The 26,277-nt window shown below is 42.7% G+C and overlaps 1 protein-coding gene across 1 annotated transcript; it reads left to right on the top strand.

The window, feature by feature from the left end:
* The first annotated feature begins 10,346 nt into the window (after positions 1-10,346).
* Positions 10,347-12,143, top strand: LOC128719677 (katanin p60 ATPase-containing subunit A-like 1). The gene is made up of 2 exons (XM_053813305.1): positions 10,347-10,529; positions 10,620-12,143. The coding sequence occupies exons 1-2, from the start codon at positions 10,347-10,349 to the stop codon at positions 12,141-12,143; spliced, it is 1,707 nt and encodes a 568-aa protein (XP_053669280.1).
* Positions 12,144-26,277: the final 14,134 nt, after the last annotated feature.

Below are 26,277 nucleotides of genomic sequence, written 5' to 3'. Positions count from 1 at the left end.
TTTATGCCTTTACCATACAAATTTATTCATCATTAACCGATTACTAATTCGTAAACTTTAATGAAAAAAATACTACCATATACTTATCACCATTGAATTGAATGAATGCAAGATTTGCTAATTAATTACCTACGGCCGATCTGAACGTTGGTGAGGCGATCCGCTACTAACTCTACGCAGAAACAATGTAAAGCGAACAGCAAAAGCAAATGTGTGTCACAGACAGTGCGAAACTGTACTCGGGTATGATCGGCCCAAATCTGTGCCAAAGCGCACTACCCCACCGCCATCCACCATTAGTCGCACCGGGCGAAGGTCGTTATGCAGTCGGCCACTTTCCACTTCCGCTTCTAAGCTAACCTGGTGCCACCCAGCCAAACCGATGGTGTCCCGTCTCTATCTGCACAATTATTTAAACTCCCGTTGATGGGGGGGGGGGGATGGGAGGTTTTCTTCCCACACTTTTCCCGTCCCCCGATGGCGTTGATGCACCCGACGGGGCAATGGATGAAAATCAGCTCCCAAACGATTGTTTTCTATATCATGTAGTTTGGGATCACATCTTCCCTGGCGGGTGGGGCTTTTTTTGTTGTACCCCCTTCTTTTTTTTTTTGTTTTCTAGTGAATGATTTAAATTTAAAAAGGTTTACACGTGCATTTAAATGCGTACTTTCGTTCGGTGCAGCACACACCGCTCTACTGACTCTATTTCCGTACCCGACGCACAGCACCGTTTGCTTGCGTTTGCAATTGTTTCATTTTTACACTAAACGAACAACTCCTGAACAGCACCAGCTATTTGAGCTCGTGGATCTGGTGCCGAAACTAAGTAAAGATCTGGTAGTTTTCGTACAGCGAGACGCGTAAATATATACCTGCAGACGCCACTCACCGTGTCCGCCACGTTTTGCACTTCTTTTAAGAAAACTTTTCAAACATCCAAACAAGACACACAGACAATAAACCACCAAATGCGATCACTTGTGGAGTGTGGTACTTTCTTCCGCGATGGTTTTCTACACTTTATTTTTAGGTACAAAAAAGACCACGCGTGTAGCAACTTATTTTCTTTTGCTCTCCACCGTAAACGGCTAAATCGATCGTTGGTTAGGTTTTTTTTTTCTTTCTGCGGCATTTTCCACTAAGAAGCAACAGGCCGGAAACGGTTCCGGAACACTTTTTGGCCACATGCCGAACGCATTTAGCCCCGCGGTGTAGTGTCTGCGGTACAAATGGCGAATGGCGAATGTGTAACAATGGGTAGCATTGCACCAATCAATCGAGAGAGAGAGAAAAAAAACCTTCCAATCTTGTTCGCAAAACTATTCCCGGAAGGTGGGGAACGCACGCTTCTTTCTGGCCGAATGGAACATTTTTTTTCGCCTTGGTTCGCGTATTTACCGGTACGCAAATTCGCGTACGACCTTCACATGTTTGACGCGGTTGCGGATCGCAGTGGTTTCGGTATTGGTGCCCCGGTACATACCGATCAGCCGGTCCGTTGTAATTTCGACGCGTTCCGTCGGTTCAGGGTCGATCGCGGTGGGTTGTGGGTGGGTGTAAATTAGCGATTTGATGCAAAATTTCCAAAGAAAACGTTTGCTGTTGGAAGGAGAAGACAGTTGCTGCTATGGTACCGTAGCGGCAGATGCCTTCTCTTTAAATGTTCTCCAGTGGAATCTTTAAAACATTTTTGTCTTCTATTCGGATCATGGTGTGAAAGGCTAAGTCGCCACGATGGTGCAGAGGACATGATCACCGGAATCAGCAAACATTCCAACAAAGTTTCTAATTCCAAAAGAACATGTTAGTCTGATCTACAAGAATTAGTCAGTTCGTAGCATGGAGTTTGTAATGGCCGAACATCCATAAGCCATGACCCAACCATTCGAAACAGTCGATCGGTGTTACGTCTTACCATGTAATACGATTTGTTAATTTTTTTTTATATGTACAACCAGTTTCAGGTTCTGGGTAGTTGCTCCAGATGAGTTAAGATCCACGACCTAAGGTACATTGGACCGAAGGGCTTGCGACAACTCTATTAGACCGCATACATTCAAACAACTCAATACCCCAAAGACAAAGAATCATGAATCTGTGATCTGAATGAATCTGAATCTCTATGTCAAAGATTCAATCTTAGAGAATTGCTCCATCTATGAGCCCGTCTGTCAGGGGGGTGTACCTTCAGCAATCCATTTTAGGCCTCCAAGGGACATGCTCCGCCACTGTTCTGTAGACTGATGAATCTTTGGAAAGTCGATTCCTGTTTTGAATTCACTCACTCCGCTAATGATTCAAATGTATGACTCTTCTCAAAAGATTCATTAAGCACAAGACCTCATTTATTTAACACCTCTCAGCGTTTATAATTTCCTACACAGAAAGGCTGTTTATAAAAAAAATCTTTATTTAATTACTACTACAACTAAATTGCTCAGCTTGTTTTTGATGATGTAGTTGTTTATTGTTTTTTTAGAGACTTTGAGCTGAGCAGCTTCATTCGCCTCTTTTTTTGGTGATATCACATGATAATTATAACGCAGGATTACCTTTAGTACCAGGAACAGTCTTTTAAAAACAACCATCTAAAATTTTGGAGTTGAAATTTAATGGATAATTTGTTTAAATCAAATGTAAAAAAAAAACAAGTTTTAGAATATTTGTTGAACAAAATCCGACGAAATGTAAGTGAATATAAATGTTGTATAAAAAAATCTAGTTTTGGTCCTCAGATCTCTCGATTTCTGAAGATGGCCAAATGAATTTAATATATATTAACATGAAAGACATGTTGAGAAAAGTAAAAAGTAAACATTGTGAATAAAGTCCACCTTTGTTTGGTTGAGGATCAGATCAATAGGTGTATTGCCCAATCTTTCGTTTGCTGTCGTCCATTTGAACTTCACAATCAAATAAAATGTTTAGTGTAAATTCGTAGTGTTATTTACAATCCTGATGCTTTGTGTGTTTGTTCGGACTTTGTTTGTGGATGAAATGTGGATGTTTACTTACTTCCCAACCCGTCCCGTATTGCGTCATTTGCATCGCGATGTGATCATGATGTGATGTTCCGCTTAAAGATGGTCCTATGTGCCAAATATATACGCATATAATCCACATGTAGTTTAATTTAGTGAATGATGTTTTACTTGAAATGTATAAAAAAAAACCTGTGTTGTTGGGCAACTGTGCAGTTAAAGAATCGTCCACTACCTTGAGGTGGAAACTCCGTTAGCCTAGAATGGATACACTCGAATAGTTTAGCTTCATTTCTGTTCCCCTGTTTTGGAGTGCTCTTCATGCTTTTCCTTCCATCATCGTGCATGCTTCTGCCGCGAAGACCAACGACGCTTTTCTTTTACCATTTTTTCCTCCACGATATCGGTGTACATTTGAAGCTGGCCGGGTTTGGTTTGCTGGTCTCCCGGGGTGGAAGAAAGGGCAGTCACACACATCGACTCCCGTCCGGAGTGGGGAGTGTAATTACGGTCTCTTAAATTGAATGACGAGTATTTGCGAGAAATTAACCGTAAACACCACACCTCTCGTGTACCATCTTCCAGACGGACAGATCCGACCAGCATCAGAACCCCACTGCAACACTCTCCCGTGTGCGTGTGTACCTGTTTGGGCACAATCTTTCACTGTCGAGACCGGCCTGCGAGTCACTGGTACCCGGAGGAGTGTTCCATCGTCCATTAGCCTTCCTCACTGTACGGTAGTTTTCCGTGGGGCGTTAGTTTTTGTTGTTGTTGTTGTGGTTGTCTCGGTCATTGGTAGGTGGAAAGGTTCGAAATGGGAAAATCGCACAAACAGATCGCGAGTGGTAATGCAGAGAAAAGTGATTGTTCGAGTTGAAACCGGCTAAGAATGTTTGTCCTTGGGCTTTTCGGCAAATGTGCGTATGCACAACATATGTTTGCTCGCCATAAGTTGACTGAAATCCGGTGAACTTTGCCCTGAACTTCCGAGTGTGAGCAGCTGTTGCTACAATGTTGGCAATCATCAAGGTTCCCCTCAATGGCGTTACTAAAAACACGCCTCATATGGCTACACGTGGTTGTAACAAACTATTTGCATAGTACAAATTAATTGCCCCGTGGCCTTCTCTGTCCTTTCTCGCGGATGGAAGTGTTTGCTGTTTCAACCACCGACGCATGTTTCTTAGTGACCGTTGGTGGTTTTACACTGGCTAACCCTTAAATGAACGATCAAGATAATGATTTTGCTTTAGAAAAATTAAATTACATTTGTATTAGCCGGTTTCAAGCTGGATGGTTGGTGTAAGTACAAAAAAAATCATGAAAAAATTACAAAAAAAACTAAAAAATCTTTGCGAAGAAGAAGACATGTTTCAGCTCCATGTGCTTCCATCGTGGAAGAGCACTGGACAACTTTATGACATTAAAGTCTTGCGATATCAATTCAAGTTAAATATTAATTAAATATAAAACTCGAATGGAATGAATGAACAAGTGTTGGAAGTGTAGGATACAAAACGAATATTACAAGCGCATATGATTTGGAGAAAATTAATGAAACACGAACAATAACTTTTTCTCATATATGAAGCTCTGTTATGTCCTTCGCACCTAATTTAACTATGTTTATTTTGTTTTCTTAGTTGACAGGCACTACAACCGCTCACAAGCCAGAATCCTTTGTCTGCCGATCGTTTATGTTCAGTTTTGCAAGATACGTATCAACGCCATTGTCCATGTTGATGGTGTGAACAGAATTAACTGGTATCGTCATTCGGTGTTCTACTCTGTTGTCCGATAGTAACAGCATCGTTAAATGCACTTGTCATCCTAGCGGTACACAGCTTCGTCTGTTGGACATTATATCCTCGGAAATCTTGGTCTGGGAATTTTAGTTACTCAAGACATTGGTTTACTCGAAGCTGGATATAGTCAGTCTTGCGTATCTCTTAGTACTCTTCCTTTGTTTTAGACATGGGATTTAATACCCTTCCTGTAGTCTGAGAGCTGCTGACAGAGTCCTGTGGCACAAGTGACACACATACAGGGAAAAAAAGCTTCCCGGTGTGATAGAAATCTTTCATTAACCGGTTTTGGTCACTGATGCTTACCGAAGGGTTAACGATGATGCTGGTGGACACAGTGCGCGTGGCCATTTTTCAATCTTCATACTGCTTTTTTTTGTTCTTACGATGGTTGTTTTGTTTGTATCGTTGTGCGATCGGTCAAGTTCAGGGTAAAAAAACATTAATACATCAATACGCTGCTTCACTGCTTCATTACGGAAGTTCATTGCATTGCCGGTTCTCTTCCTTTTTGCTACGAAGTTCGTAGCGAATGTGTCTCTGACCCCCCCATGGCTGGTGTGGTGGTCCGCTGGAACGGATCGAGACAAATCGTCAGTGGTTTTGGGACAGCTGATTCGTTGCGTTTGCCCTCGCCGTACATTTGATTTATGGGCCGTTGCCATTGTGTGTGCTTCATTGCAGTGTTTGTGAGTAGTTCTTGAGAAAGTTTCCCGATCGGGGTTTTTAAGATGAGGTTGTTGTACGCAATTTGCCGCAGTGTCTGGGGAGGATCCGTATAAGCAGATGCTTTCGTTATATTATTTTACAAAATGAGACATGAAGATGAAGCTCAATTTAATAATGCAGCACTTTTTAAAAGAATAGAAAAAAAAATTACTAGCTACAAATGTGTAATAGAAATAGTAACAGATTCGAATTAACCGTTTGTTTATGTTACACATGCTCGTACTGTGTCTTCCTGAAAAAAAGTAAGACGCTTTTATTTATTGCAATCGATCCATTCTATGTAGCTAACGGCCGAAATGACCCAACAATGGACGCCACGTTTTGCTGTCTATTGTTACAAATTGCAGTGTGATGCTGTCGGGTTTAGCGGGCTTCTTTTGCATTCCGGTTTTAAGTTGCCAACAAACGGTTAAGCCATTAAGAAGCTGCAGCTCTGTCCATCACCGTGACTTCCTCCTCACGGACACATTGTACCCGTATCGTACCATCTATAGACAAATCTCCATTGCTTCAAACACATTCACTCACAACTGGCTTGTTCGTTGTTGCCCGTGTGATGGTGGGGTTTGGTCATTGTTTTCCTTTTTTGCCGCCGTACAGTAGGACAATACTCCGTTTGGTCGTACAGACGTACCAAGCCCTGTCGTTTACACTAATGTGAGGGAAGGGAAGCATAGGGAAGGTGTTTTAGGACGAGATTGGTTACGGTTTCGATCACCCCGATCATCGGTGGACTTTCTACGGCACATCACTACCAGCACACCGATGTCTGTTCCTCTCGGCGGCTCTTTCCGTGTGCTGTATCACACTAACCAAATTGCTATTCTAGATACTGTTTCGATATAGTGTCGTGATCGATGACTATCGTATCTTTCCCAACCACTCTGCTTAGCCGTCACTTGAAGCCCTTGGGGGTAGAATTCATCCAACAACTGTACCTAGCTCCCCGTTGCGCTGCGGTACCATTCGGTACAGTGGTCCCCCAAGGCGATGGCGAATTTCGCGTTTGCAATTTCAGTGTAAATCGTTGCAATTTTATATTTAAATTGTCCGGTGCTTGGTTGCTATACGCGGGTCGATCCGTGAGTGTTGCGTTGAGCAACATGATCTAGTTTCAAATGTTTTCTATACTCCGCTATCTCAACTTTATTCTTTTAAGTCTGCTGCACGCAAAAATTGTGTGATGAATCAGTTATTATGCTTTATTTTTAATTCGTTGCTGCTTTGAGATTTTTGTGTTGCGGTTAGATTTTTGTTTTCCTTACTTTCATGTCACTACAACAACTGCGTGCCCAGGCCAGGATTGCGGCATACCGTACGGTATGACTCACACGCGAATTCCCTCTACATAAAACCCGATGACGAAGCGGCGACACTGCCGTTTGCGTGTTATGGAAAAACTGCTCTAAATCGGGCATGCAGCAAAAGACACACGACGACGGTACAAGACGTCCGTCCGCCGACATACCTGACGCCTTGCTGCGACGCGATTCCGCCTCGCAGGATACGATGCATTCTTTCAAGCCATCGAGTAGAGTTGTGCACTAGCGGCTTTTCGGTACATGGCGTGCACGTTACATCGCACGTTTTATTTTCGTGTTCATCGTTGCATCGCAAAAGAAACCCGAGCGGATAAGACGAATTTTCGCGACGAGAAGGCGTGCTAAACGGTGTTGATCTAGCGATGAATAAAGAGATTGATATACCCGACCAAAAAACCGTCCCGGTGGCAAGTGTCTGGTGCAAAAGTCTCGTTTTCTGACTGACCTGTTAGCATGTTTTTTGTTTTTGTTTTGCTTGGATAGCATGGTTGGTAAAGATGTGTGTAGATAAATGGCTAAACAAACAGCAATTGCATTGTGCCGGGACCGTCCAGTACACCTCTGGCCGGCATTTCCCTCTGGTGGTTAATGCATCAACGCGAGGATGTTTGAATCAAAATAGAACTTGGTACGGTGGGGGAAGTTCAACATCATTCGCCCAAAGTGGGATATAAGCGTACAAGCGAGAACCTACCGACGTAACGGGCTAATTGTGTTTCATATTTTATTTGTCCATTGTTTTGTTTGTTTCTGCAGACCACCGGTTGCGCTTTCTATATTTTAATTTTTGTCTATTTCGTTTTTTTTCTTTGTAGGAAACTAGCGCAAGTGATCGTATTAGTCATACCGTGCGGACTAGTTGCACTGTTTTTCCAATTCAAGTTAGAAAGAGTATTAGCGATTGATCGTTCGTTAGAATCAGGTATGTCAAACCTGTTTATAAGACTGTTTACTGATTTTTCTGACTGATTTACTGTTAAAGGGGCAGATCATACTCTAAGGTAGAAAGCTTAAGCTTTTAGCCTGTATCTGCTTAATAATCCATGTACCGGGCTGTATCATTCTGTACAGAATCGTAAAGGACATAGCATTTTGACATAAAGATGGACACAAGGGATCATTTTTGTGTAACTACAGTTTAAGACAAATAGATTAAAGTTTAGAAATTTAAGTTTACTTTCAATTCATTTGAAATAATATCTAAGTCTGATTATTAAAATAATCCTTTTTCAGTTGTTTTCGTTAACAAAAATTGTTTACATTTTTACTAAACTAACCTGGCTCAGACCAGCTAGCAAAATTCTTTATTTTGACATTTGTCAAGCTTTGGCTGCAAGCTGCTTTCATTGGGAAACCAATCTAATCCTTCTTTCCTAGCCTTAACTTGGCTTACCATTTGTATGGCGAGCTGTAAGCGGATAAGCCTTGTAACGTCAAAACGCATACAAAAAAACTAGCTTGGAGTATGATTCCGACCACAGTTAGATTTAAATTAATCTGAAATACTTTACAATTGCAAGGAACATATAACATAAGTGGTTTAAGTTGTAATAATATGGTATTATTGTTTTTCTCTTTTAGTTTAAAAACTTTTGCCATCCTTTCCCGTCTTGAAGTAGTTTGGGTATCTTGTGGCATGAATGAACTATAAATGACGAATCTTTCACTCATGTGAAGGAGAGAAACACAAGTACAACAGTAATATTGGTTTATAAAAGGTTTTTTTTATTGCATGGCCATACAATTAACAAGGGACCGGGGATACAACTTGCTACAAGGGACTGGGCTAAATTGATTTTCGATCGATTATTTTCGTTGTATTAGACCCAAACTTGATGCGCGACACCAAGGAATTTCCCAATGGGACAATTGTACTATGTAGGCTGGCCGATATGGCCGATTGTTATTTGTTTGAAATATTCAATCTATGTTTTCCCATTGAAAATATTTGTTTTTTAAACATTTGTTCACCATAAGTAAGATAGCGTGTTTTTACTCTCGGTTAAAATAACTATAAAGTAAAGATTGTTATGATAACAATCCAACAACCGGTACCAACCTCCGAATGAGTTGGACAACCCCGACATAAGCTAAGGTGGATCGGCAATGTGCTAACTGGTTTGACTTACTTTTAGCAAAGTTCATCCTACACATTGTGCGTACTTTTTCAACCTTTCAACATAATTTCCAACGCTAGTCATGTGCTTGTGTCTCGTATCCAACGCCGTCGTGGTTGCGTTTTGTAGGTCAGCAAGATAAAGCTTTTGCGCACCACGCTTTACCAGTTCAAGTTGACCAATGCAGTGGCTCATTAATTTTGACGAGAGTTCCTAAAGCCCTTTTTCTCACACCATTTGTGTGACATTGCATTGTTTTTTTGTTTTTGTATAAACTTGGAGCATACTGCACGACGATACATTAAGTCGGTAAGCAACAACGAAACAGAACGTATTAGCGAAAGAAAGTTTTCCAAGAGAAAAGTATTGGTGATGGTAAGATTCATTTCTTCATCGCACGCGATTACCTTTCACTCAACCGATAAAAATGAAAATACATCCGGAGCGGCAGAGCAACGCTTGGTTCTGTCTGCATACCGTTGCCAGACTGCACGTGCCTTTCTTCGTCTGGCTTTCTTCGACCAAACGGTTCTGATTACAAATTCAAGCCTCGTGGTTTCACACAACTACACTGGAACGGGGTGTGATTTGTGACGAAGTAGTTTGACCGACCGACCGGTCCAAAGAATACCGAACCGAAGCCAACACACTTGTAAGGTGGTGTTTATGGACACAGCAGAAGGTGTGCATATGCGTTCACTAATTAGCTTATAATTGACGATTGTGCGACAGGCACTAGGAGGAAAAAAGCAGGGATATAGCATAGGAAGTACTCAAATGCCGGGGTAGCACTAGACCCAGGACCTGGAATGAACAGGTTGTAAATGGATGAAATGTTTCCTCGCTGTGCGGTGTGTTTTCGTCGTATGATTACAAAACAGCACCAACCACGAAGGAAAGAATGGTACAGACGAAGGTTTAAACGAGGCCACAAAAGACGTCGGCCAGTATCAGGGTCACTGTATAGGTGATTGAAATGTGAGAACTTTTTAATGAGCTCTGCTTTAGGGTTTGGTTTTTTCTTAGCCTTGTGTTGCTTCTCCATTACGCTCCGTTGCTGTGAATGGGACTATTGCCATGTCACTTAAATTCGGTGAGAAGACTTGCCACCAATTGGCTGGGAAGTATAAGAAGAAACGTTAAACTTGCGTTTGCAATGTGAAGTAATTGAATGTAAATGTATATGAGTGTATTTGTGGTAACCAAAATTATAAAATAACATGTTAACATGTTGCTTTTTCAATTTCATTGTAGATTCACGGAATAAGTCGTAAATGCGGCACGCACAGCAAATACAGAAATCAAAGGATCACTGAGGAGCAGTGCAGAAAATTGGTTCCTTGTGTCGCCGCTACCGACGCGCCGTCACGCCATAAGGCAGGAGGAATGACCATCGTTATGGCTGGTCTATCGACATCGGAAATATGCGAAAACACGAAACTGGCCCGTGAAATGGCAGTGATGGGAAATTACGATTCGGCCGGTATCTACTATGAGGGTGTTTTGCAAATGCTGCGCAAACTGCTGGTCGGTCTGAGTGAACCACTGCAAAAGGGCAAATGGTTGATGGTAAGGCTGTAGTGATACACATCACATGGACATGACCTTTTTGTCACCTGGTACTAACTGTTTTTCTTTCTCCATCTCCTCTTATTGTAGATACAACAAGAAATTAACAAAGAGTACAATCAAATGAAACTAATTCAAAAGACGCTTACGGAAATTACAATGGATCTGCAAAATGCACCGCTACAAGCCCGCATTCGCACACCCCTGCACGAAACGGCCAGCAAAGATCCGGCAGCATGGTTCCGGGCTGATCCAGACATCTGGATGCCGCCGGTGTCCGGGCGCGGTGGTGTTGATCCGGATGTGTGGGCACCACCACCGGATATGCCACCGCCCGATCATCGCCGTGCCGTAGCACCCCGTAATCAATCACGCTCCAGTACGGCACTGAACCGGAAGTCGGAAGTGAATCGCCGAAATGCGGCCACTAAATCGGCATCCACAACTACCGTCGGAGGGCGCAAGACAATCAGTCAGTCAGCACGTGCCACAACCGGTGGAACTTCGGGAATGAACGGTGCATCGCGTACCGGAACGCTGACGAGAACGAAGGGTGGTGCTGGCCAGCGAAGCTCGACAGTAGTGGCAGGTGGTGATGCAACCAACGGCAATGGAGAGAAGAGCGACAAGGAAAAGCTGGACGACGACGAAGGGAACGGTGGCGATACTCCGGAGGAAGTGGAGCGCAAGTTCGAACCAGCCAGCCATGTGGACGTCGATCTAGTGGATATGCTCGAGCGTGACATACTGCAAAAGAATCCAAACATTCACTGGGATGACATAGCGGATCTGCATGAAGCGAAACGGCTGCTGGAGGAAGCCGTCGTTCTACCGATGTGGATGCCGGACTACTTTAAGGGCATCCGGAGACCCTGGAAAGGTGTGCTGATGGTTGGTCCTCCCGGTACCGGCAAAACAATGCTCGCTAAAGCCGTTGCCACCGAATGTGGCACAACGTTCTTCAACGTGTCCTCGTCAACACTGACCTCCAAGTATCGGGGTGAGTCTGAGAAGTTGGTGCGTCTCCTTTTCGAGATGGCACGGTTTTACGCGCCTAGTACGATCTTTATCGATGAAATCGATTCACTTTGTTCGCGCCGTGGTTCGGAGTCCGAGCATGAAGCATCCCGGCGGGTCAAATCCGAGCTGCTGGTACAGATGGACGGTGTCAGTAACGATGAGGCAACCAAGATTGTTATGGTACTGGCTGCCACCAACTTCCCGTGGGACATTGACGAGGCGTTGCGGAGACGTCTCGAAAAACGAATCTACATCCCGCTCCCGAACAGTGAAGGCCGCGAGGCACTGCTGAAGATTAATCTGCGCGAGGTGAAGGTCGACGAGTCGGTGGACATGCGCGACATTGCCGACCGGCTGGATGGTTACTCGGGTGCGGACATTACGAATGTTTGCCGTGATGCATCGATGATGTCCATGCGGCGCAAAATTGCCGGCTTGCGGCCCGAACAGATACGGCAACTCGCAAAGGAGGAACTCGATCTGCCGGTATCGAAGCAGGACTTCAAAGAGGCCATCGCCAAGTGCAACAAGAGCGTATCCAAAGACGATCTAGCGAAGTATCAGCAGTGGATGAAGGAATTCGGTTCCTCGTGATCGGACGTGTGTTTCGTCCCACTGACGGCGAGAAACCCGGTGACGATCAGCCGATGGATAATAAGACTGTCGTCGATGACTGATGCGTGGGCGATTGAACTGTGTTGGACGGTTCAATGTGAGATTGTGATCCTTGTATAAAGATGAAGAAAGAGACAGTGAGAGAACCGAGAATGAATGGGATAAACAAAACAAATAGGGAGCAACAAAAATTAGCAAACAGGCCTACAGCTCGAAACGCGGCACCGCTTAAGGGAAATTTAGTATCGTCCAACACTGGCAAAATTAATAGCTTTCTTATTCACGTTCATCTTTTTATCGTAACCATTTGCTTGCTTTTGTTAGCAGGCGCATGGTGGTACAGTTGCGCTTACCTTAATAGTTCCTTCCGAATTCTATTACACACATCATATCAATATTCAATGAAAAAGTCCTGGAATGTTGGTGGGCAATAATTAGGTAGATCAGCGATTTTTTTCTTCTGTTAAGTGTAATGCATATTGGTTGTTTCTATTGCCGATGTGATCCATTGCCTTGATTGCTGTGCCTATCATCCGTAGGGCCATTTTAACATCATTAAATGCTTCAAAGGAGCGTCTCAATATCGAAAGGATTGAAGCGGATGAACAAATAGAACGAAACAGAAAACACTGAAACTACTATCAAGCTCTTTGCGGAAGGGCAAGAACTGCTGCATAGCCTGTAACATCTCTATGTTTTCTTTTACATTTTACTACTACAATATAAACAACTATAATACTAGTGTAAGGATTAAGATGTAATAAAACACTTGAATAACATTTTATAAAAAAGTGACAAAATAAAAGCATAAATGCGTATGTAATTATTTATTTCTGATTTATTGGTTACTGGCTGAATTATATGTATTGTAACGCATCATTGAAAGTAATGCAGCATTATGTATTACTTACTAATTATGCTAATCCTAATTTATAGTGGCAATAAAGCCGTTACTTTTTCAACAAAATTGGTAACGGCTTTTTTGTATCATTGGCACGTTTGAGGAGCAAAACGCTTCCAATGTCAAAATTTGTTCGAAATGTTCGAATCTTTCACACTTCGAACACAGCGAGCAGTCATTTTCGAACATGGGTCGAAGAAAAGCGTGTCCGAAAGCTGGTGCAGTTGTGTGCGTGCAATGGAGCGTGTGAGTGAGTCCGATGCATAGCACACCGCTGAACGCGCGGTAGAGACAACACGATGTGCGAATGTGTGCGTGCAATGCGCTCCTAAGGGTAGTTGGGCAAGAGTGTGTGTAAATTCCGAAAATCGTTCGAATCGAAGCAAGCAACCAAGCAGCCAGAAGCGCAGACCAAGCGAAAAACGCGAACGCGGAGATTTCCCTTCGGTCGCTGGGCATTTTTGACCGTTTCCGTTTGTTTCCGTATAACTCATGGTAAAGTAGTACGAAATCGGCTTTACCAACGATTCTTCTATTCGCCGGTTATCGACGTGGCCCGGAATACAGCATGTAAGTTGAATAAAAGTGTCCAATTCTTTCTTGCCTGGCTTGGATCGATTATCCCTCTGCTAAGCTGCTGAGGGCAGCCAAGTGAAGTAGACACCTTTTACCTCCGTGTCTCTATGTGTGTGTGTGCGCGGTGTGTGCCCGTCGATGGCGGCGTTGTGCTTCAGTAAAATGCTTCTGAATTCGTGGAATGGTCGGAAGAAAATTCTGCAAGAATCGGCATAACCGCGTCAGCATCACGGAAAAGCCGCATGAAACACCACAGCCTTTGAATAGCCGTCATCATCATCATCATCGCCGTCGTCATTCGTAAGGCAAAATGGAGATGAATGGTGATGTAGCCAAACGGCAATGATGGGATGTACAGTGTGAGCACTCTGCATCGTGAAAGTGCGTCAGCCATAGCCGTTTGCCGATTGCTCTTTAAAAAAAACAATAATGCCAACGAGTAAAGAAGAAACCCCTAATCATTTTACAAACGTTTCTCTCGTTGCAGTGTACGGAACGGAACAAAATCAAAGTATTCCTATTTGTATGGACGGTATTTCGGTGCAGAAGGAAAACGGTAACGGTTGAGGGACAGACACCTGCCTTACAGAACATGGGCCACACGATAGTGCGATAAAATTGATCTGTTGGAAAAAGTGGTCGTTCTGATCGTGTGCACAAATATTAGATACTGCATTCCTTCTGCCCGGTATGTGTGTGTAAAAGTACTGCCTACTTCGTATTGGGGCACGCGCGCTCTAGAGATATGTTTCCCGTACCAGATCACCGAAGCAGGCTGCGACATTTTCCAGTGTTCCTCGGCTCAGTTACGGGATTTGTTCGAATGCGAAGTGGCTAGTTTAGAAATATCTGGCATATATCCGTGTATCCTAGCTTTTAAGTGTGAAAAGAAAGTGGCCGTTTTTATTTTTTAACGAGTGGTATTTCCCGAACGGAAAGTGTTTGCAGTTTGAAACATTGTTCCCGATGAGTTCGATCCGATGTGGTTTTCCAACATCCCCGATGTCGCATTGCAAAAGGAAATGTGGAAATCAGAAAAAGAGAGAGAGAGAGAAAGAGCAATCAAGAATAATCAAGACCGGAAGCTGTTAATGACGCGATGATGATTGAGGTACGCACAGGCAGGAAAAGCGCTCCGACCGGCTTTACTGCTCCGTGTCGCTGTTGCCGTTCCCGTCGTGGGAAATGTACCATCACACAGCCACCAAATGGCACTAGCCGACAATACGTTTCATTTAACTTCCGTTAATACTGGGTCTTTTCCCATCGAACGTCGATTATACGAGTGATCTTATCTTACTGCTGCATCAAATATTACGTACAGAACCGAAATCGAAGAATCGCATTCGGGAAAAAACAGTCATACGAAATGAGATGTACCGTGTGTAGAATAGGATTCGAGCCACCGTCAGTCGCACAGCATCCATCACCATTGTCCAGTACACTCTGGCCAGTCAGACCAGTGAAACCGTGTGATGCTGTGAGGGAGATTCAATCTCATCAAACAGCACTCCCAATGCTGCGTGTTTGGCCATCGTACAGGTTCGTGGAATAATTTTTATCTTTTAAATGTGCGATTTAGTTTATACATATTAAAGCTTGTGTACTGTACTGTTCGCCTAGCGGACTACGATAGGGGAGTGAAAATCCGATCGAAAAAACGAGCGGCGTCGTTCTTTGTTCCCCCAAAACGTGATGGTGTGTAGTCCAAAATGAGAACGCCAAGTGAGGGCCGCGACCGAACCATACGCTAATGGATATGGACTGAGAGAAGGAATGGCATGCATTTAATTGCATTTCTCAATGGATCAACATCAAAACTATCTTTGTGCATCCAAGTAACACCTGTGCCGCTCGATTTCTTACTAGGTGCAATGGTTGATTTTGTCCTCGGGTCTTTTGTGCGATGTTGTGGCTGATGAAAGTGAGCAACAACAACAAAAAGTGTTATGAGCAACAAGATGAGAAGTGAGCAAGTGAAAATCAATTGTCACTGTTAGTTGCACCTTGTGTGTTTGGTTGAGGTATCGTGTAACATAGATAGTGGCCAACAGTGAAAGGGTCATAAGAATGCTAGGGCTACGCGACAGGTTCTTTCTGTTCTTGACTTTTGCTTTTGTGAAGGGGTAGATAGAAACCTCTCGTAGTTTCTCACCTGAAACGGATGAGAAATGTTTGCTCATGCTGTGAGAAGAGAGACAGAGATGGGGAGTGAGAGCGTGAAGTCAAACATTTCATTTCATGGATGTTGTTGAGAGAGCAACAACAGATTTGTTGCATGATTTATTTTATTTTATTTTTAGTATAGGCACGTTGAACATTTATACTTACGTTAAACAACAGTAGTGTTAAGCTAGACCAACTTCGTATAAATTTTGTATATAATTGAGCGTTCGATTATCCGCTTTTGTTTCAAACTCTCGAATTTGCCCATCCGAGAGCTTAAAATTGGTTACTCTGCTTAAGTTGTTATTTCATGATTTTATTTTTTCATTCTCTAATTTTAAAATTTTATAGTTTACTTTTTAATCCAAATGCTTAGCAGTATAAAAAAATACGAAATTTTAATATTATTTAAAAGAAAGTGATCATTATGGATGGCCGGCAGTATGGATTAAGACATATTTTGCAACATCAACCGTACTACATCATTTCATCAGGTCTTAGTTGCCTATGTTCAAAGTAACTTAAATGATGGATTAGGCACTTAAGTATAAGTGTTGTCTAAATTGTATACATACTTATTATTTACCTTTTGATAGTCTTGTCGCTTTTTATTGAGATTAGGAAGAAGTTTGTGTATCCGTTGGTTCGTGAACATATTTTTGGAAATTATTAAAATTCTATAATGTCATATTAATCATTCTTAAAATGTGAATATCTATAAACTTTCTGTGTGAAATTATGTAATGTTATGAAATATTTAACTAATAGCAATAATATGAATGTCTTCAGATTTATTTGACACTGTAAAGGCTTTTTAGAAGGTTTATAGACTAATTATACTCTCCCACCTTAACATTCACCAACCATATCACTGGATCACTCGTCTCTATTCCCTTTACAGCGTTCTTTGTTCACCATCAAAATCTCAAATCAATCGTTACTTGCTTCGGCGACAAATTTGTTTTGAGCGACAGGTGTGACACATACTTTTATCATTCACGGCCCAAGGCAAGACAGTATTTCTGCACTGCACTTTTGTTTGGTAGGTGTGTAAATCGTATCAAAAACATTCCCGCCTCATTACTTGGGGATGTTTTTTTTTCAATCGCTCAAAAAAAAATGCGATAAAAACGTGTGTTTATTTGATTAATGGTGGGAAAAGTTACACATCTGTGCGGTATTGGATTGTACTGGAGGAGAGTGATATTTTGAGATAACCGGCACTCGAATGTGTGTGGTCGACGGTCAACAGACTGCATCCAATGAACCTACAATTCCACCCCACACACCTTTCATGTGCTCTTCCGTTTCTCTGCAATAAATAACAGCAAATTGACATATGACACTCGCCGTCGTCTGTACCTTATCAACGCGCTCTTAGTTTCCCCGTGCGCGGTTGCAATTTCTGCGCACACCGGTAGCACAAACTAACAAAGCTCCGTTTTTGAGTCGTCACACCCACACGAAGACACACCGGGAGCTTGGTTTGGTCGCGTTTGGTGGACGTCTGTCATGTTCGGCTCGATGTCAGTGGGACGCGATTGTTTATAACCGTAGTACCGTATGCCTTCCGCGCGCTGTACCGACAGCATTGGAAACAACACATACACAACAGTGCCAGTGTTGATGTTTTCATCGATAAAGAGCCTTGATATGGTTAGGGTCGATCATTTATTCTCGCTTGCTGTCCATCGTACAGATGCGTCCGTGACGGCGCACTTAGAATATGTGTGTCATCCTTTCCATGGCTTAGAGGCGATGCCAAGTTTGTTTCTCGCGATTGCACGCGAATACACTGCGCTTCCGCACTAGCCCAGTGTCTGGGGAAAAGAAAGTGAAAAGTGCTTCTCTCGCAAAAGTGTTGTTTTTTTTTTAGTTTCGTTGTTGTTTATGTCGTCCACCGTGCAACTTGAGGGTGGTGACTGAAGATTAAGGAAGCAACAACAGAAAAAATTCCTCATTCGGTTACTGCCACCCATGGAATACGATGGAAGCGGCACATTGTGTGCTGGGGATACCACGTTTTCGAATCTCCCTCCCGATACTATGAAAACCTTAGTCCCTTCGCAATGTACCACCGAAGAAGAAAACCTTCAGCAGTGTGCTGCAGAACGAAAGGGAAATGTCTCGACGGTTTTATTTTTTTACTGCTCCGTGCGTAGCAACGTTGCCTCTTTTTACTACCATTCCATGCTGCCCGCTTTGATGTTTACAACGTGGTTTGCCATTGGCGTGACTGTTGGGGTTATTTTTTTGTATTTTTCGCCTCTTTTTTGCCGGGTCCTTTATTATGTTCAAGCGGCAAGTGAACAAAACACAAGGATTCGGAAAAGCTCTCTGGTGGGTGAGTAAGAAGCTCGCGGAAGGGGGGAGTAGCGCATGCAACCGCGTGTAACCCCCACAATCAAGCAACCGGCAAAACGTCAAATACACCACCATAGCTCGCCTTCGGTTTGGTGCCACTGTCATGGTTTGTGCCGAGCATATACGCTCCACCCGGCAAACATGAAGTTCATAATATGGCCGAACATGTGTGCGGTTTGAAGGAAAGACATGCCGTGGTACGTGCGAATGTTAAGTTATTATATTTTTTATGAGTTTATGCGGCTCACCGGAGTACTCAAATCGGTATACTAACTAAAGGATACTAGGTAAAACCATTCATGGAAATTGTTTGTACAGTATTGGACAGAACCCCATTTTGAACTCGAGGGAAAACCCTTTATTGCGTTCATTTTAATTTTCTCACGCTTCGATAAGGGCTCAGAAATGAAAAGAAAGTATTGAAGTAATATAAATAACAAAACTGAAAGTAACGTCATATATCGCTTATTGATACATGCAGCACACCCGCATTTTTTTTCATGAGCCTCTCTCTAAAACACAGTACCAGAATTGAAAAAACTACAAACAGCAATCCCAATAATAATAAAAAATGAAAACATTCCAGGGCTTAATTGGTGCGAATGCAAAACACAAAAGAAGGGCAAACCATAAACAAGGCTACGATGAAAGCCACCGGTGTACAGTACAATGCTTTTTCGGGAATGAATAGCGGCCGGTTGTTGTAAGGGTTTGGGTTGTTATTTTTTCCTTTTGCTCCTTACCCGCCACACTTTGCACGTGGTGCACTTTCCAGTGATCCATTCGCTTCCGGCCCGGGTTGGGGATAATATCCGAGCGGGGGGGCGGTTGTGCGATTGGGAAAAAGGACCAACCTTTTCCTACACAGTGAGGTAGGTCCGGTTGTGGAATTGTCTTGGCGGATACACATTATCAATTCCTTCTTCATTCAGCATTAACGAGCAGCCTCGGTGGTTCATCATCATGATTTAGTGTTAAGGGAAGTGAGCAGTGAACCGTGTTTTGTTGGCAAATATGTAAACGTACTATTTCAAAACTGATTCCTAGCCCTTCTTTAGAAATTTCAAACCTACTAAACGATTTCCTTTTATAATTTTCTGAAATTTGACACACATTGGATAAACTTCAACTTTGTGCATTTTACTACCTCTGTACAAGTGTCGACAGACTGTCAAAATTTTTTTGTGCATTGTGCAAAATAAAAATTGCGCGCCCTTTTTTGTAACATTACACTAATGCGCTAACTCTCCTGCTCGTGTTTCACGTTCGCTCTCAATCCCGAGTGTATTTAAAAATCCATTTCAACTCTTCGGGGTTTGTGTATTGTGCCGGTCCTTTATGTGTTCCGGCATTATTCACTCGCCGGTCGGCGTGAATGCAATAGTGTGGAACCATATTGTGACCGAAGTATTACGCACAGACGCGAAGGAAATGGGAAGAAGCGTACCAGTCAACTCCCAACTCGCAGACCGGCTTCTAGCCGAACAGAGCCGCCGCTTTTACGATCGATAATCAATCTTGCACATGGTTACCCTTTTACACACAGGAATGGGATAGAGACGGGAACCGCGGCAGAAGAATCGAAATAAAGGCTGCCCCGTTCGCTTCGTTCGTACAGTTCGATTTACGCGAGAAGCGCCTTGTATGGTGGCCGTGATTAAGGAATGTAACGCGCGCCTCCTCGCGAGTTTTATCATTTGCCTCGCATTCGTCCCCATCCATTGGCACAAGGTCCAGCTATTGGGGCTCTGGTAACTAAATATGCATCCAAGGATACAAGGATAAACACGCACCCGCCTGGGTGAGTAGGTTGGAATGAAACGGAAAAGAGTCAATTTAACTGATCGCTGGTCGAGAGGTGCTTTGCGCTCCCCGTTGGAGAGCAATCTGCACTGCGAACCGAGCGCATTTGTTCCGACGAACAGCAAGAGCGCTCCGGAATGGACGAACCCTTCCCCAGCGGTTGAATAGTGAACGATTGCGATCTTTGCGACCCGTCCCGGAGATCTCCTCTGGCGGGAGGTTCGCTTTCTGCGAATGCAAGAAACGCTCAGTCAGTCCGTCAGTGAGTTTCATCCGTGAAGAGGAAGGCATGATTTCATCACGAACCTTTCCTCGCTGAAATCCGGTCCCTTCTTTCCGGTCCTCTCCTCCCGCTCCTCCAGAACAGAAGGTCAAAACGACGCCAGCTCAGCGTCGAACAGCCGAGCAAAGCACTGGATCTGCGCCATGGGGGAAGGAAGATAAAAAAAAGGCAAGATAAATCCAACCATTCCGTGCTGCGGTGGCAATATTTCAAATTGTGCTGCTGTGCTGCTGCACCTTGATTAAATGGACGTGGGCCCGATCCCTATCCCCACTCGGCAGCAACCTTTCACGATGGCACACGGAACGCAAACTTGGTGGCCGGTTTGTGCCTGACAGCAGAGGGAGCGCTAAAGAAGCAAGATTGGATAAACGTGGTCCATGTATTCTGCACGTACTCGTGGCTCTTCTCGGGCCGAGATTCTCGTGGGTATAGGCCGAGGCTCGTCCAACAATTTCTGTGTTTGTGTGCCATTCTTTCTCTGGTGGTGGTGGTGGTGTTGGTGGCGGTGGGGTTTAAATAAGAAAAAGCAAGGTAGATGGGAGGATTTAAGAAGATCTTTTTTATGCACAATGGGCTGAATAGACCCGGTGGGAGAAGAAAATTCGACGTGACTAGCAATTAGCAATTTTTCATGGGTAATTTTTACATTCGTAGACAAGCGCTACACTTATTCCTGCACTACTAACATTGGGTTAGAAAACTCAAATTGAAGTAATTTTTTTTTATATCGTCACAACACTGTTTAGATGATGATGAGAGCGGAATAGAAACGTGTAAAAAGCAGACAAATTTTGTGATGGACTCATTAAACATCCATTGTTGTTGTTAGTCGGTTGGCTTCGGTGTGTTTGTTCAATTTATTGTAGCGTTTGTTGTCCGATAGTAATGTTGACAATCTATTCAAGTGCACTTGAGTCGAAAGTTTTCTTTTATTTATTTTTTTCAAATAGCTCAGGTCATGACACAGAAAATGGAATTATTCGTTTTATTCATGATATTTAATTTCGCAATTCAGTTAAGTCGAAGATAGTCTGGAAAAAATTTTTTTTTATAGTACTGTGTTTATGACATTTATGAAATAATAATCCATTTACAGATAGTCCCGAAGATATAAGCACTTACTACAGAAATTTGCGTATCTCGAATACGGCAGCTTTTTCGTTAATATCCGAATGTTTATGATTCAATTCCACATATTTGCTTTTAATGAATTTAACAGTTCAAGCAAACATGTAGAAACGATAGTCGACAAATGAAAACAAATCAAATGGATGGAATTAGGAGGCATTATAACTATTTTTGCATGAATTTTGTACAATGCTGTAGTATTGTTTCTAAATCAGCATACGTCAGATGTCGTGTACCTTGACAAATAACCGTAGAGTTTGTTCTTCATCGGCAAAAACAACCTCAAGAGGTCTAGGGACTGCCATTTCTGGCCTTCTGTGACTTTATTTACCCGTAGCTGGATGGTCAGTCCTGCGTACGGGGATTAGTCCGGTCCGTTTTTGTGAAGACCGACGCCGCTATCATCATGCCAACGGGCCGCCCTACCCAGACTGTAGACTGACTGAATTAGAAAATGCAATACTAGGATGATTTTTTAACACTTGCATGCGGCTTACGTTCTGCTGTACATTTTTGTTCGGAATTCATCATCATACACACAATATTTAAGACCCTGTTGCGACATAATTTCTTAATATCTTAATGTTACGTTTATTGCGAAACAAAAATCAGCTGACTTCAGTCCGGTATGTTTCCGTTGACCTGCTTTCTGTTCCTGTCTGTTCGACCTTTAATTGATACATTTTAGACGCCGCCACGGTTGGAAACCATCAAGCAAAGTGTGAGGTACCATAAATCAAACGCTCTTTACCGGGAAAGGTGGGAGCGAATTTAATGTATTTTCTTCATTATCTACCAGCAAAAGAACGGTGAATCGCAAGCCGCGCCAACTTTCAACTTCCTTTTTATTGCTTGCTGGTTGGTACAACTTTTGCAGTCAGGGTATTGCCGGGGGATGTAACTACCCAGTAGCGAGTTGCTCACCATCTCGTGCTTTTCATCGCGAAAAGTAAAATTAAAAATCCATACTCCAGGCTTCTTATTGCCTCGGGCTTGCGGAGGTGGTAAATTATCGAAAATTAATAAACGAAAAGGATATAGCGAAACGAGCATTGAAGCGCATGCGGGGTTGATTTTCACACCTCCAAGCCATACGCTCCGAACGAGTCTGATTTATGATTTTGCAAATTGTTTCACCCGTGCAAAAGCCACATTCATCCCGGTTGCACGTTTCCCTTCGTTCGTTCGAGTGTCCACGGAGATTGGATGCCTTTTTTATTCTCTGTCATCCGTCATCGCCGTCATAAAAAGGTGTCCGGTTTGTCTTTCGTAAGGCGTTTTCTTTTTTTGTGTTTGGCTCATTCACTACCATACGAATCAGCATTATTTCGCAGCCAGCCATCAGGTGCGCTCTTGAATTCTTCAAGTCTTTCCGGCTGTTTTGTAGTTTAGTGGTGCACCTCATTGCTTCTCCACCCTGGTGAACGGTTAAATCCTTTTTATTGCCACAATAAAGTGTTCCGTGACGTAAGGTACAGTTCTCTCAATAAGAGGAAGCTTGTCTGGGGAATGTTCGAAAGAAACATACTCTAGCAGGTTAGTTAGTCGGGATAATGGCGAAGTAGAGGACGAAACTTGTAGCATTTGCTTCATAATTTTCGTTAGTCCTGGTTGATAACTTTGGTGTCATATTTTTTTAAAATTTTCTCAAACAATTTAAAATTTTTACATATTGGGCTAGGATTTCAGGATTAATTTAGGAAATAGGATTTGAAGAGGATTAATCTAGGAACGTTACGATTTTGAAAGTGGTTCGGATCGTACGATCGGGTTAATATTGAGTCAAATAGCATACTCAGTAGTGTAGTAGTGCCCATAGTAATTCCAAGGCCTAATAGTGGTTCAAATCCCGACTGGAGCTTGCTAAATATAAGGAGTATGTTTCAACTATGTGTTCTATTCACGGCCACACAGATCACCAGACACAGCTCTATAACGAGACACAACATTTTCCGTAGTTCTTTGCCGTTTTGAGTTCTATAACTTTTGTAAAAGTTTTAATTTATTCTAAGGGAAAATGCCTTTTCATATAACATTGACGAGACCTTTCAACTGCAACTTAAAGCTTGATTGCCTTTGTTGTTTAAATTCGTTAGTAACCATTTTCCCATTCAAACTGCCCAATTCTAACTGTAACAATCGCTTATTAAAAGTTACAAACAAACTAATAAAAGCTTTTTTTAAGAACAACAGCCTGACGAACATACATTTATTGTTGTGAATAATAGATGATGCATTCTTACGAGTTGTTACCAAGTGTCATGATACAATTTATTTCCGCTAAAAAGATCCTTACGGTTTCGTGTTCATTAGGATATTGTTGGTATATCAACATATCTACCTAGACAATCAGAAGTTAATCCACACGAACGGTGGGCAAAACCTCGGTTATTCATTGGACTTCCAGCTCGAACAGCAACGAGCACACTGCAACACTGCAAACGAGAACTAAAGAATACGGGCGGAATCGTTCGGTATCGTGTGTCGTAAAATGTCAAGATTTTAAATTATCGTCCGTGGTGGAAATACGCTTAAAAGGCCAAACTGCGGCAGTTGTGCGAAGCATAGGATGCGGCTCGAACGAGTGAGCGGCGACCAACCAGGATTAATATTTGTTTTCTACACTCAATTGGGCTGATCAAGTGATCCTCGTTGCTTTGAAGAAAAATTGAAATGCGTTCACCCTGCCCCGCTGGTTGCGTGTTGCGTTCCTCCCGTTCGTTTGAGGTTGATTGGCGAGCCAAACTATCGCGAATAGTGATCGTGCATTGCGGTGGTTTGCATCTCTTTTTCTCACCCAACATTTACTGACAGCTCAGCTTAGGTTCCAAAAGGGGTTGTTCTGCTGTGTGTGTGTGTGTGAATGTTTTATTTTTTGCGATCGATGCGATCTTCTCCCATCGTTTCGCTTCGAATGTGGTACAAGCACCAGTTCTCCTTTCCCGGCGACTGGCAAAGGTTCATCGCAGGTTTTGGGCTACACAATTTTATTGTTCGTTTCATCCATTTCGTCCCACAGAGCGTCTTCGAGATCGCGGTCCGAAGAATGGTTCGCGTCGAAGCGGACAAGACAATCCGGAGGAAAAACACAGAGAATGACGCAGCCGTATGTCCCTTTCGGTTCGGTCCCGGATGGACGCTTTGTGTATGAGTACTTTTTTTTCTCTCGCTCTTCTGCCACTTTATTTATTTCTTCCTTTCGACCCGGGATTCGCGCGCGCCTTTGGTCGATCGGCCCGGTTGGAGCTAAGATCCACTTTAGTTGGGTTTCTCCTATTCTCTCTTCATCTTCATTATCCCTCACCTCTTACGATGCATACACACACGGTGGTAGGGGTAAACTTCCCTTTTGGATACGGTCAAAGATGAGGTGCTTCGTGTGTTTTTTTTTCTTTCTCATCACTTCTCCGGACATTGTGGTGGCCACCCGTACAAGAAAGGAAAAAAAACAAGCGCGCAACTAAAAATGTGGGCAGCCTGAAGAAGAGGCACAAATAACACTGTCCCAACTCCACCCCACCTCACCAACCAACCTCACCCCATTCATGTGCCCCCCGGGCACATACAACTGGTGGGAATGGCTGAAAAATATAGCTTGAGATTGGTTCTGCTGTTGCTGTTACTTGTTTCTTATGAAGCAAAAGCTCTCCATTGCTGAGAGGAAGCTACATTAAGTTGTGCGAGTTGTTAACCGGGGGAGTTCGGTGTTGTGTTTCGTTCGAAAGCACATCGATGCTGTTGAGTGGCGTTCGTTCTTTTTCTCTACCCTTCGCTCTGTTGTTGACTCGTTTTTACGCTGTACGTTTGTTGCCTTTTTTTTAAATACATTATGTTTCGTTCTTTTGTGGTCATTTTTTTCCATCTGACTTCTTCTGCTCCGCAACGCAACGTGCACTCGGTTGGATCGCCCGATGGAACCACAAGAAACGGAAATCCCGTTCCTTCTCTTTCTCTCGCTCAGTGTTTTTGTATCTTGTGGCCGTCCTGTCTTTTTGGATAACTCTCAGGTCGGGGCATATTTTTCTTAGCTTCTCGCGCTTGACAGAACGCCAAACGGGACAAGAAAATAAATACCACAGGCAAGGTTAACAGGAGGCGTCACCACGGGTTAGTTCGACGAAGTTGATCGGACGCTTGAAATTGTGACGGTAAATTATCGAGCTAACATTTACAAAAGCGTTCCTATGTACAACTCTTCCTTTCCTGTTTGGTATAACAGACAGTATTTGATATAAAACGCAAATTAGTGCTGTGAATTTTACGCGCACTTTTCGTGTGTTTGTGTTGTACGTCAGAAGATTCTACTGTTTTATTATTTTCAGATCAAATCTTCGATATCAGAAGAGCAGATTTTCAACATAATTCGTTATTACCAGTACTAATCTTGATGCTTAAAGGCTAAAGGTTATTAGCAACTAGATCTCCATTAGATATTCGAGGTTGTAGGTACAAAGTATGTTATAAGAGTTTTATATTTTTTTGTAGTTTGTAGTGTTTGCCAAAGCGAACAAAATTTGTAGTGTTGAAGCGAAAATGTTGGAATAATTTCTGAATTCTTTCCTAGTTGAAGTGGTACATACATGTAAAGGAACATCTAGAATTTCCATTTCCTGGATCAGGTTCAAAATGTTTGATCAATTATAATAACTTCTTAACAGTTTCCGTTAGAATCTTCGCAAATGGTTTGAGTTGAGAACTCTTTACACAAAATCGATTTCAGCCATTCAATCGATCTTGAGAAAGCCATATTACACATTCGACTTTAGTTATATGGTGAAAATTTTAACTTTTTTTGTAAAAAAAATCATGTAAAAAAGTGAAGATATTACCAAATTAACACTGGAACTACCGGACCAGTCATTTTGACTGGAACGCTTCATTTTCATTAC

The sequence above is a fragment of the Anopheles marshallii genome, chromosome 2 (assembly GCF_943734725.1).
Source record: "Anopheles marshallii chromosome 2, idAnoMarsDA_429_01, whole genome shotgun sequence".
NCBI lineage: Eukaryota > Metazoa > Arthropoda > Insecta > Diptera > Culicidae > Anopheles > Anopheles marshallii.
Note: the sequence above shows the minus strand (reverse complement) of the source record. Positions and strands in the feature narration are given on the sequence as shown.

Coding starts and splice junctions, on each gene's coding strand:
- LOC128719677 (XM_053813305.1), top strand. CDS start 10,347: ATGACCATCGTTATGGCTGGTCTATCGACATCGGAAATATGCGAAAAC. Junction 10,530..10,619: donor AAAAGGGCAAATGGTTGATG/GTAAGGCTGTAG, acceptor CTCTTATTGTAG/ATACAACAAGAAATTAACAA.